Genomic DNA, 14193 nt, shown 5'->3' with positions numbered 1-14193 from the left:
GTAGAAGTAGACAGGGAGTAGAAAATTATGTCAGTTCCAGTGGTTGGGTAAGGCATTTGCAGAGATTAAGACCTATCTTTTTCTCATTCCATGCATTCTTCCTGAGAGCTGAGAGAAACCCGGTGACTAGACAGACTCCCAAACAGGTGGAAGCTGTGGATACCTGAATGTCTTGGCTATATATGCGGTGAGATGACTTCACCCTGCGTGCTCAGCAGCCCTGTTTATGCTTGGCGGTAGCATCAGACAGATCCAGATTGTGGCGATGAGTCACTATGGGCTTTCCCCAGCTTCAGACATAGGGTGAGTTCACATTTTATCCTTCAGCCTCTAACTGCCCCAGTAGGAGCTCCTGAATGGAATGATAGAAGTCTGGCCTTCAGGTGTTTTGAATATTCAATAGTAATTCAGCATTCAGTGAATCAAAATCTCTGGGTCTGGCGTTGTAGATCAGGGTCGACAACGTGTCTCTGTATATTAGCGAGAAAATGTGTCATTACACCAGCTGTGAGACCATGAGAAAGTTACCTGACTTTTCTGTCTAATTTCCTCATCTATAAAATGAGAATAATAAGAGTACCTACCTCATAGGTTTGTTGGGAGGTTAAATGAGTTAATACCATTTAAGCACTTTCAGTGGAGATTGGTGCCATGTAAATGTTAGCTATCATTACTACTGAAAAATAATAACTTTCTGCCTTGGACAAACATCTCCTCTAGGACCTGGATATCTGAAACAAAACAAAGAAAAGGCAGAATGTGAGGATTTATGAAAATTGTGAAAAGTTCTATGAGAGTGTGCAATACTTCTCAGGTAGCAGTACTTTGAAGTCCTGTTTTTTAGGTTTTTCAGGTATTGAGTCAGTTGGAAAGCTGAATGGGAAATTTCTCAACAGGAAATGAAGGGGGTTTTCTTTGGGGTTCTGCTAGGTGATCAGTCACAGGCAAGCTAACTAAAATCTTGTCATCATACCTTCCCAGACAGTGGTTTCTGTAACTTGCAATAGTAAAGCTGGCAAGGGGTTGAGAGAGTTCTTTGAAATATCAAGGAGTTACAGGAAATGGTAGTAATTTAAGACTTGGATCCAACTTTAGCCAATGCCTCCAGGAGATGATGAGGGTAATGGTAACAAGCAACTACTAGTTTTTCAGAAATGGCATAGTTTTGATTTAAATTTGTAGAATGCTGTTAACATTTTATTTTCTCTCCCTCCCTCCCTGCCTGCCTTTTTCCTTCCTCTCTCTCTCTCACAGCATGCCCCGCCCCCCCAGGAAGTATATGCTCCCTTCTCTAGAACTAACTACTTTTAACAGTTTGCCATATATCCTTCCATTCCTTTTTCTGTATATTTACATACACACACACTCAGAAACTGTTCTGTAGGTGGCTTTAAAAAATTTTTATATAAATGGGATAATATAGCCCTCTCTGGGCACATGCAGAGTACCTTTGCTATAAGGTACATTTAAAAATAACTTGCTGAAACTGTTTTTAGATTTCAATTATAGAATACGTTTTCATTTCACTCTAAAATTTTCCAGTCCCTATGGGCCTTGGTGAGTTTGATCCTTTGGATAGCCACATTTCATCGCTGGCTAAAACCATTTCCTATCTTTTCAACAAAATACGTCCAGATAATGGTGACAGCCACAGAAAGGTAAAATGTACATCTGAATAAGGCATTCCCTACTTTTAAGACCCACCCACAAGTCACAGTCAGTCACAGAGTGTCAGCCAAAACATTTTTTTAAATCCTCAGGATTTCAGAGGTCATTCCCTTCAGCGGTCAAGCCTGGCAGCACTTTGTACCATTATAAAGTCTACGTCTTTTATAAGCACCAGTACCCTTCATTTCTAATTAAATTCTATGTTGAGTACACTTTGCTGGCAAGTCTGCAGCTGACGCCCATCCCCGCATGGTGCTCACCTCTAGTATTTGTGTTTAGCATTCTGCACAGACTGTATGCTTCATTATCTTTGATAAAACACTTCTCTTTTAAAAAGCATGAGGCCAGAGTTGCTGAGTCATATGTGATGTTATTTTTTAACTGCACAAGCTCTACCACAAGGATTTGGGAAATTTATCATCTGACACAAATCTGTCAGGGACTCCTCAGCTAAGGTTAGTTCAAAGACTGTCTATTTAGTAAGTGACTGGGTACTCTGAGACGGTGCTACTCAAAGCAGCTAGTCCAGAATGAGATAAGGTACTCTTCGTTCTACAATGTAAATCAACATGTTGTTTCATTCAGGGAGAAACTGTTGCTATGAGAAAATGTTGACTAAATAGTGGGCTTGGTTATGTAGTTGATTTACTTTCTGGTGCCAGCTCCTTCACTTGGACACTGGTTTCTGAACCACATGATGAGTAGCACTGTTTAAAGTGCTTTGTGAAATCAAATGAATAAATGAATGAATGAGACATATCTAAGATAGATTAAATGACTTTTCAGGGTTGACGTTGGAGGATATGATTAAATAAAATTTTCCCTTTCAGTGGGACAATGTTCCTTGCCTGCTTTTAAGCTGCCACAGAGAGGGAAAGTTTATTTAAGGCACAAATAGCTCAACTGGCCACTGTTGCCTCTACTACTATTATTTCCTGTCTCCCTATCAAGTTCATTTTCCCTTCTTGTGTTTTGCCCTTCTTCCTGTTCTTATCTCCTTTTCCCATGCTCCTGCTATGGCATTTAAAGAGAGAAAAATAATGTATGGAAAGCTCATTGTATGGTCTATGTTTTACAACCAGTTAAATATAATTCTCACTACAACAGGGTGAGGAAGGTATTACTGTCCACTTTGTAAATACTCAGAGAAGCTCAGTAACTTGGCCCAGGTCCCTTATGTAATAAACTGACAGGCTTGAGAATTGAACCCAGGTTTGTTTGGTTCTCCCCAGGTGGTTGGGTCTCCTACTCTCACATCTGAGGAGGGTGCTAACAGAATCCAGGCCCTGGGACAGAACCTTTTAAGGTGCCCACACTGACACACTTAAGTTCCATTTTGGAACTTGGAGGCTCCATTAATTTCACAGTCACCTACTTTAATTGCCACGGTCCTGCCATGTTGCCCACTTCTCTGTGTTTGTGTTACATACATGTGCATCCCTGTAGGCTGTGAATTCCTTCATCTAATCATCTTTATATCCCTCGCAGCAGTGTATGGGGCTCTGAAAGCAGCACACTCGATGGGTTATGATGTTAAATACGCTAGTCTATAAACTTCTTTATGTGCCTAAGAGAAATATTAAATGAGTGAGACTGAGACTGAAGCACTTATACTTTAAGATGTTGCGGTATGAATTCTATTGCACACGTGCATCTACTAATAAAGCAGGGCACAGTGAGGAGAAAGGTATCAGGCAGCCTATCCTCCTGAAATGCACTCCTTGGTGTCCCTGGATTATGACTTTTGGAACGTCTTACTAGTCTCTAAATTCCTTGAGGGCAGAAACTGGTCTTTTCTTTATTGGCTCTCTAGTGCCTACATTTTCTGGCATACAGTTCCTGAAACTTGAAAAACACTTGTGAGATTGTGCTAAGTTCTCAGCATTTCCTCTTAAAGTGCTGTCACTGGTGCTCACTACGGGCCCCCATGCAGTTCTTAGACGACAGATTGTATCTGGCTTCCGCTTCTGAGGTTTCCTTGTACTGGTCTGACATTTTCTTCTCCTAACTCCATCTCTTCCAGCTCCTGCTTTGCATCAGGCATAATTCTATGATCAAAAGTACACCTGGGAGGAAGGTGAGGGATGTGGAAGCATGGGCACCCTTGTTTCTTCTGAGCAAATCTCCAAAAGGGAGATGTGACACTTCTTAGAAGTATGGTGAAACGAAGTTTGAGGAATCAAAGTCTGAAGGTAATCAGGTGTAAGCTTCCAAGAGTCCTCTCTTAGTGCAGTACTTAATGCCTGTAGCATGGAATTGTGACAACACATAGGAAATGCTGCCTACCAGGGAAGCTCATGAAAGATTCAGTATCCAAGTTTTCCTGCGGGCTGCTCATGTAGGTACTCTTTGCCTAAGATATTCCCCAAGATCAGCACATTATCAAATGTCTTCGGCATAAACCACATTGTTTCTACAAACTGTTGAGGTACAGAGAGCCCCTCTTATCAGTTAGGGAATGGTGGAAACCCTTCTGAAATCCAAATTCCCAGATGCCAGCCAAGAGCCAACCTTGCAATCAGGTCTTTCTACAGACAGCAGTCTCAGGCCTGCTATGCTAATTCCTTTTTTTCAGACCCCTCAGCTTCAGATCTGTGTGTGGGGTGTTACAGATCTTACAGGATGTAGGAGCAGTGGCCCCCATCATATCTCCATTTAATTCACTACCCTGGCTCCTGCAAATTTAGATAGATGCTGCAGGATGACAGCAGACTAAAGCAAATTCGGCCAAGTAGTAGCCCTGACTATGGCTGTTTGCCAGATGTGACATCTTGCTAGAGTCAATTAACATGGCTCTGGGTACACGGTATGCGATCAGTGATTGGTTGGGTGCGTGCTTTCCCATCCCTATAAAAAAACAAGATCGGGGCTTCCCTGGTGGCGCAGTGGTTGAGAATCCGCCTGCTGATGCAGGGGACATGGGTTTGTGCCCCGGTCCGGGAAGATCCCATATGCCGCAGAGCCATGGCCGCGGAGCCTGTGCGTCCGGAGCCTGTGCTCCGCAATGGGTGAGGCCACAACAGAGAGAGGCCTGCGTACCACAAAAAAAAAAAAAAAAAAAAAACCCCACAAGATCAGAAACTGTTCACATTCACAAGGAATTAATAAAAAGCGATGTTAACAGCCTATGTTATAACTCTCCTGCTTCTGTTATAATTGAAAGAGACCTAATCCAGGTAGATATTCTATAGAAAATCACTTAGTTCACTATATTGATGGATTATGTTAATCAAATGGGATGAGCAAGATGTGACTAGTAAATTTGAGGCCCTGCTAAAGTACATATGCTCTAGAGGGTGAGATAAAGCTCATGAAATTCAGGGGCCTACCACATGAGTACAATTTTGGGGGAGGAGTGTCCAGTGACCAGGGGCACGCTAGGACATGCCCTCTGAAGTAAAAGACAAATTAGTACAACTTGCATCTCCCACTATGAATAAGGAAGCACAATGCCTAATAAGCCTCTCTGGGTTCTGACGGCAGTGTATTACAAATCTAAGAATATTGCTCTCAGTTATATACTGGTGACATGAAGCTGCCAGTTTTGAGTGAGGCTGAAAGCAGGAAAGAGGTCTATGGCAGATTCATATTGTGGTGGAAGCAGGCCTACTACTTGGGTCACTTAACCTAGCAGACTCTAAGATATTATAGTTATTGGTGGAGGAAAAAATGTAGCAGAAGTTAAAGCAAAACCACTGTATACATACTCTTGATTTTTCTCTGCTCATTTTATTCAATAACTGAATGTATAAAAACCACATAGAGGGGCTTCCCTGGTGGCGCAGTGGTTGAGAGTCCGCCTGCTGATGCGGGGGACGCGGGTTCGTGCCCCGGTCCGGGAAGATCCCACATGCCGCGGAGTGGCTGGGCCCGTGTGCCACGGCTGCTGACCCTGTGCGTCCGGAGCCTGTGCTCCGCAACGGGAGAGGCCACAGCAGTGAGAGGCCCGTGTACCGCAAAAACAAAACAAAACAAAAAACCACATAAAGAACATTGCTGGAAAAAAAATTGTATTCTTCAAATATATAATGGATTCTTCACCACTCAAATTATTTCTATAATAATTTTATCTTTTTATTAAAACTAAATATATATTTTTAATACTTTTCATCTTTTCTCAAATGAATGACTAGGTATAATTGTGATTAGCTTTAGCAACCAAAATCTATTTCCAGAAATTTAAACTTGATATGGAGAAAAAAGCCATATCAAGTCTTTTGTACCTGATTTGGTGCTGAGGTTGAACTGGTGTATTGGTTTGTTCCAGGATCCAGAGGCTATCCCAAGCTTGAAAGCAAAGTGATATCCTTAGGTTGGCCTTGGCTGTTTAAAGGACCTCTGGATGGGGGATGACTGGCTCTGCTCTGCACAGGACAGTTCCTTCTCAGGCTCAGCTGGAATCTCTGGGAACAGTGGACTGAGGTATGTACCATGTTCAGGCATTTGTTTGGGTGGCAGGTTGGGAGGACCCTATCTCTTATGCCAGATTTCTATCTATTGGTAATCATTTCTCCATAAAAATAAATGGCAAGTGGGCAGCTCTGGGTTCTTGATGATACCAATACTTTGCCCACAGTTCTCTCTCTCTTGATGATACTAAGACCAACGATAAAGAAGACAAAAGCTGAGTTCACTGTGAACAATAGTAGTAGAAGTGACTGTGGCAACTGTGACAATAGTGGCAGAAACTGGGAACTGATTCTTGGAAGGGTCTTCTGGGCTTGGTTTATTCTAAGCAGCCAGTAGAGATCTAGGATTTGGACATACTGTGCTTGAATCTATCCTCTTAGTTTTCTCCACTGTCCACTGACTTTAATTGTTTTTTTACTCAAAAACAGGTTGAGGGAAAGAGTCTCCATCTCTATCACAGAATCTCCATAAAACTTAAGATCATACCCAAACTTCCCATTAGAGTGTCCACTATGAATTCAAAATTAAATAACTCAAATAAATAATGGGTAGGCAATGAGTTTTTATTAAGGTAGTAAAAAGACAGGACCTCCATGATTTCTTCTTAGCATAATGCTAATCTTTCAAATGTGGGTAAAATCCCATTTAGAGGGAAGGTTTGGAATCCTACATAAAAATGTAATGTGCGTTAAAACAGAAAATTCTTAAATATAAAAAAATTCAAGTGACCATATCCTTACTGATATTAATATAACACAAATAAAATTACAATGAACATTAGCAAAAAATGCAGCTCATTTCTAGTTAACACATTGAAATAACTGATATTCAAATTGTTAACTATCATAGCATGGACGTGTGAATGAAGTTCATGAATGTACACATGCTTCAAAGTAGAATTTGGCTTTGGGCTAGTAATTTTATTCTGATCCACAGTGTTTATGACTCTTCATTTCAGTTGTTTTTACGAAGAAATTAGGAGATAAACCTAAATTTCTACCCTTGGATTAATCAGAAAATAACTAAGAGTTACTCTTTTGTAAATTCAGTAAGAAGCTATTCTAAAATTGCTGTTTACTTATCTTTTTCTCTAAATAAATGCTCTTGGATAGTAATCTACTCTCCTAATTAAAGGAAAATATTATAACTCTCTCTGATTCCTATTTTAACTAGAAGAGCCACATCATTATTTTTAATGGTTTCTTCTTTATTTCGTATTTTAAAAAATGTTAGTAAGATCACTTTCTGTAAAATACAAAACAGCATTGAAAATATCCAGTTACTACTGGCATTCAGATTTTGAACATATACCTTTATGATGAAATAACAGTCATGAAACAAACTGTTCAGAACTGTCAGAGTAACTACTTGAAAATCAGATTTATGACCCTCTTTAAAAATTTGTTAAAGCTATGCTGGTTTACATCAAAGTACTCCTAGTGAGGAAATGATGTACTGTACCAAAAAAACAAGACCTCATCAGGGGTCTTCTTAACTTGGCTCTGAACAACTTTAAAAGCCAAGAGATCTGCACCATATGTTGTTCTCAAGGTTAGTACCATGGGATGCCCTGTAAAAAGATCTTTTGGTATTACTGATAACAAAAGCACCTTGGATTGGATCCAAGATGGACATGTGTTATAAATGAATTCTGCTTTGTGGTAAAATACAGTTCAAGTACAATTCAATGTACTTACCATAAAGCCTACATAAGCAAAGGTACTCCTTTGAAGCCAAAAATCTGATGCTGCTGCAGTGTCCAGTTTCTACTATTACAGCTTAATGTGGCTGATTTGAAATCATTTCCTTAGTCCTACAGAATCTTCTTGATCTCTTAACATCTTATAATAGTGACCTGGCACTAGTTTAGGTCTATAAAAACATAATTGTCTCAAGTCACCCAAAAACATGACAACCAGCACAAATTTCTGCACATCTTTAAAAAAAAAAAGGCTTTGGATAATAACACTAATGCGTAATGCTGCGGAGGATCCAAAGAAGCACTCTAAATGACGGATATTATTTAATGATGGTAATCATTTTCTGAAAAGCTGTACCAATAACAATTTTAGGTAGAACATAACATAAAATTATTTCATGAAATATAGTCTTGTTCTATGCTCTCCTGACACCACTCCCAACAGAAAGCTTCCAGTCTATTTGCTGTTTCTTGGCTGATGAGACATTCATCCTTTAATTCCCTGATTGTCTTCCTCAATGATTTTTGTAAACATCTTTCTCGGCCTAAAACATTCCGCAGACTTTTCTTGGTATCCTCTAGCTCGCTGATCACTTGATCTAATTTATGCTTAAGTTCCTTTGGACTGTCCATCACACTGTAGCTATGTTCCTAAAAACATAAACACCAAGTTATTAAACCAGACAGACAAGCAGTGAGATAAAAAATTATAACTAGGCCCTAGCTATTTCTCCACTTACTATACTTAGAGAAGATCTTTAAGTTGGTGATACTAAGAGGTTTAAAGAACATAGGAAGAGAACGGGGGTAGAACAGTATTTCAGGCGCCTAGGGCCTCCCTCTTTGTCTAAGGCCAGGCATCCACGAGAAGTACGGAATCCTGTGGATGGGAAGTACTTCTCACTTGGAGGTAGGTATCTGCTTATGTACAGCATGACATTCACAATGACTATACAGCTTTTGGTCCCTAAGTGTGGAGCTGCTAAGTTTAAGTTTTACCTATCACAATTAAATTTTTAAACTTTTAACTGAATTGCTTTATTTTGATGAATATTTCACTTTATAAGGTATGACAGGAAAGGAGCACTGAAGCAGGTCCTCAGGCTGGGTGTTATGGATTTAGAGAGGACTTTGGTCTTGGGGTTTTAAAGAGATAATTTAAGTTTTCAGTATTTATTGTGGTTATGTTTATGTCTGCTGGGTAGACTTTTCTTCACCCAAAAACAACACTGACATATCTTATAAATGTGACATAAAATAATTTTGAAAAGCTGTTACTTAATATTAAAATTAGTGAAGAGGACTTTGCTTTCAGCCAAGATGAGATTAACATAGACTGGATTGATTCCTATCTAAAAAAAACCCCAACACACAGCCAAAAGATGTAAAAATGTTTGAAGATAAACAGACATCACGCAATGAAGGCAAATACTGCAGAGAGATGGGAAACAAAGGGGTGAGCCCTATGACTGCCCAGCTTACTGCCATGAGAGAGTTCTAGGCCTCAGTGCAAGGGGAGGAAACCCAGGTAGAGCTTGGTAGATAGAGTTGAGGAGATAGTGCAAAGTATCCAGGGAGACCAAGGTGGCTACAGTTCATAGGGCAAAGTATTAGAGAGGAAAGAGCTACACAGAGAGAACCCTAGAGATCTTCAGAGGCTCCCCCTCAAGTATTTCCTTGTAGGAAACTGCTCGAGGTTGAGGAAAGAGTAACCAGAAAAGATCAGGAGTGCCCTGAGCTCACAGGGCATAGACGCTACTCCCACCAGCCAGACCAGATTCATGGGGCACTGAGTAGAGTATACAAAAGTCTTGCCTCAGTGGTGGAGAACAAATAGCCTGAGACTGAGCACTGTTCTAGTCCTGCCTAACAGCAAAATCTGAAAGGATCAAACTATTTCCAAATAACCAAACTCCATAACTAAGCTCTAGAAGACAGGACAAAAAACTATCCAACATCCAGCAAAGTAAAATCTGGCACTCAAAATTTACCAGGCATGCAAAGCAGCAGGAAAATACGAGCCATAATAAGAGATAAACCAATCAATAGAAACCAATCCAGAACACACGAATGTTAGAATTAGCAGACAGGGAATTAACAAAGTTATTAAAACTGTATTATATATGTTTAAAAGTTAAGCAGAGACATGAAAGATATTAAAAAAGAATCAAATAGGATACCTGGGAATAAAACTTACAATTTAAATTTATTTATAATAAATTTAATAGATTATCATAATAATAATATATAATAATAGACTTACTATTATTTAAATCTCTTTAAAAATAATTTACTGTTTAAGCAAAAATAATAAAATGTAGTGTGAGGTTCACAGCATATGTAAAGTGAAATGTATGAAAGCAGTAGCAAAAAGGGTTGGAGAGGAGAAATAAAGTATACTATGATAAGATTCATATACTATATGCTAAGCGGAATAATATCACTTATCATGTAGCCTGTGGTAAATTAAAGATGGATGCTATAAACCCAAAAGCAACTATCAAAGAGTTATGGCTAATGAGTGAAAAAAAGGATAAAATGGAATTGTAAAAAAAAGAACTCAGTTAATCCAAAAGAAGGCAAAAAAAGAAGAAAATGAGAACAAAGAACAAATGGAACAGGAAATAAGTAAGATGACAGATTTAAACCAAACCATGTCACATTACGTAATGTGATATAAAAAAAATGTAAAGTAATGTAATAATAATCACATTAAGTACAGAGTTTCAATAATCCAATTAAAAAGCAGTAATTATCAGGTTATATTAAAAAAATCAAGACCCAAGAGTACATGCTGCCCAGAAAAAAAGCACTTTAAAGATAAAAAGACACAAACAGGTTGAAAGTAAAGGAGTTGAAAATGATATACTACAATAACACTAATAAACAGAGAACTAGAGTGGATATATTACTATCAGACAAAGTAGACTTCAGAGCAATGAATATTACACAGTAATAGTGGGGGACTTTAACATCTCACTTACACCAATTGGCAGATCATCCAAACAGAAAAGTATTAAGGAAAAACATGCTTTAAATGACACAACAGACCAGATAGATTTAATTTATATTTATAGGACATTCCATCCAAAAACAGCAGATTACACTTTCTTCTCAAGTGCGCACGGAACATTCTCCAGGATAGATCACATCTTGGGTCACAAATCAGGCCTCAGTAAATTTAAGAAAATTGAAATCATATCAAGCATCTTTTCTGACCACAACGCTATGAGATTAGAAATGAATTACACAGAAAAAAACGTAAAAAACACAAACACATGGAGACTAAACAATACGTTACTAAATAACCAAGAGATCACTGAAGAAATCAAAGAGGAAATCAAAAAATACCTAGAGACAAATGACGATGCAAACATAACGATCCAAAACCTATGGGATGCAGCAAAAGCAGTTCTAAGAGGGAAGTTTATAGCTATACAAGCCTACCTCAAGAAACAAGAAAAATCTCAAATAAACAATCTAACCTTCTACCTAAAGGAACTAGAGAAAGAAGAACAAACAAAACCCAAAGTTAGCAGAAGGAAAGGAATCATAAAGATCAGAGCAGAAAAAAATGAGTAGAAACAAAGAAAACAATAGCAAAGATTAATAACACTAAAAGCTGGTTCTTTGAGAAGATAAACAAAATTAATAAACCATCAGCCAGACTCATCAAGAAAAAGAGAGGACTCAAATCAAGAAAATTAGAATTTAAAAAGGAGAAGTTACAACAGACACCGAAGAAATACAAAGCATCCTAAGAGACTACTACAAGCAACTCTATGCCAATAAAATGGACAACTTGGAAGAAATGGACAAATTCTTAGAAAGGTATAAAGTTCTAAGACTGAACCAGGAGGAAATAGAAAATATGAACAGACAACTCACAAGTAATGAAATTGAAACTGTGATAAAATATCTTCCAACAAACAAAGGTCCAGGACCAGATAGCTTCAGAGGTAAATTCTATCAAACATTTAGAGAAGGGCTAACACCCATCCTTCTCAAACTCTTCCAAAAAAATTGCAAAGGAAGGAACACTCCCAATCTCATTCTATGAGGCCACCATCAACCTGATACCAAAACCAGACAAAGACACTACAAAAAAAGAAAATTACAGACCAGTATCACTGATGAATATAGATGCAGAAATCCTCAACAAAATACTAGCAAACAGAATCCAACCACACATTAAAAGGATCATACACCATGATCAAGTGGGATTTATCCCAGGAATGCAAGAATTCTTCAATATATGCAAATCAATCAATGTGATACACCATATTAACAAATTGAAGAATAAAAACTATATGATCATCTTAATAGATGCAGAAAAAAGCTTTTGACAAAATTCAATACCCATGTATGATAAAAACTCTCCAGAAAGTGGGCATAGAGGGAACCTACCTCAACATAATAAAGGCCATATACAACAAACCCACAGCAAACATCATTCTCAATGGTGAAAAACTGAAGCATTTCCTCTAAGATCAGGAACAAGACAAGGATGTCCACCCTCACCACTATTATTAAACACAGTTTTGGAAGTTCTAGCCATGGCAATCAAAGAGGAAAAAGAAATTAAAGGAATTCAAAATGGAAAAGAAGTAAAACTGTCACTGTTTGCAGATGACATGATACTATACATAGAGAATCCCAAAGATGCCACCAGAAAATGACTAGAGTTAATCTATGAATTTGGTAAAGTTGCAGGATACAAAATTAATGCACAGAAATCTCTTGCATTCCTGTACACTAATGATGAAAAATTTGAAAGAGAAATTAAGGAAACACTCCCATTTACCAGTGCAATACAAAGAATAAAATACCTAGGAATAAACCTACCTAAGGAGACGAAAGACCTGTATGCAGAAAACTATAAGACACTGATGAAAGAAATTAAAGATGATACCAACAGATGGAGAAATATACCATGTTCTTGGATCGGAAAAATCAATATGGTGAAAATGACTATACTACCCAAAGCCATCTACAGATTCAATGCAATCCCTATCAAACTACCAATGGCATTTTTTACGGAACTAGAACAAAAAATCTTAAAATTTGTATGGAGACACAAAAGACCCCGAATAGCCAATGCAGTCTTGAGGAAGAAAAACAGAGCTGGAGGAATCAGACTCCCTGACTTCAGACTATACTGGAAAGCTACAGTCATCAAGACAATATGGTACTGGCACAAAAACAGAAACATAGATCAATGGAACAAGATAGAAAGCCCAGAGATAAACCCACGCACCTATGGTCAACTAATCTATGACAAAGGAGGCAAGGATATACAATGGAGGAAAGACAGTCTCTTCAATAAGTGGTGCTGGGAAAATTGGACAGCTACATGTAAAAGAATGAAATTAGAACACTCCCTAATACAATATACAAAAATAAATTCAAAATGGATTCGAGACCTAAGTGTAAGACGGGACACTATAAAACTTTTAGAGGTAAACATAAGAAGAACACTCTTTGACATAAATCACAGCAAGATCTTTTTTGATCCACCTCCTAGCGTAATGGAAATAAAAACAAAAATAAACAAATGGGACCTAATGAAACGTCAAAGCTTTTGCACAGCAAAGGAAACCATAAACAGGATGAAAAGACAACCCTCAGAATGGGAGAAAATATTTGCAAATGAATCAACAGACAAAGGATTAATCTCCAAAATATATAAACAGCTCATGCAGCTCAATATTAAAAAAACAAACAACCCAATCCAAAAATGGGCAGAAGACCTAAATAGATATTTCTCCAAAGAAGATATAAAGATGGCCAAGAAGCACATGAAAAGCTGGTGAACATGACTAATTATTAGAGAAATGCAAATCAAAAGTACAATGAGGTATCACCTCACACCAGTTAGAATGGGCATCATCAGAAAATCTACAAACAACAAATGCTGGAGATGGTGTGGAGAAAAGGGAACCCTTTTGCACTGTTGGTGGGAATGTAAATTGATATAGCCACTATGGAGAACAGTATGGGGGTCCTTAAAAAACTAAAAATAGAATTACCATATGATCCAGCAATCCCACTACTGGGCATATACCCAGAGAAAACCATAACTCAAGAAGACACATGCACCCCAATGTTCATTGCAACACTATTTACAATGGCCAGGTCATGGAAGCAACCTAAATGCCCATCGACAGACAAATGGATAAAGAAGATGTGGTACATATATACAATGGAATATTACTCAGCCATAAAAAGGAACGAAATTTGGTCATTTGTTGATACGTGGATGAATCTAGAGACTGTCATACAGAGTGAAGGAAATCAGAAAGAGAAAAACAAATATTGTATATTAACACAAATATGTGGAACCTAGAAAAATGTTACAGATGAACCGGTTTGCAGGGCAGAAATTGAGACACAGATGTAGAGAACAAACATATGGA

The 14193-nt window shown here is 38.2% G+C and overlaps 1 protein-coding gene across 8 annotated transcripts in view; it reads right to left on the bottom strand.

The window, feature by feature from the left end:
• Window positions 1-8084: 8084 nt before the first annotated feature.
• The window catches only part of THAP6 (THAP domain containing 6), a 13145-nt gene continuing 7036 nt past the window's right edge, over window positions 8085-14193 (bottom strand). For all 8 annotated transcript variants that reach the window (XM_059066284.2, XM_059066285.2, XM_067035842.1 and 5 more), the window contains one exon: window positions 8085-8428. In XM_059066284.2, the coding sequence (XP_058922267.1) occupies window positions 8174-8428 (255 nt within the window). In that variant the 3' untranslated portion in view covers window positions 8085-8173. The remainder of the gene's footprint in view (window positions 8429-14193) is intronic.

The sequence above is a fragment of the Kogia breviceps genome, chromosome 6, assembly GCF_026419965.1.
Source record: "Kogia breviceps isolate mKogBre1 chromosome 6, mKogBre1 haplotype 1, whole genome shotgun sequence".
Classification (NCBI taxonomy): domain Eukaryota; kingdom Metazoa; phylum Chordata; class Mammalia; order Artiodactyla; family Physeteridae; genus Kogia; species Kogia breviceps.
The sequence above is the reverse complement of the archived record's forward strand: the minus strand, read 5'-3'. Positions and strand labels throughout refer to the sequence as shown.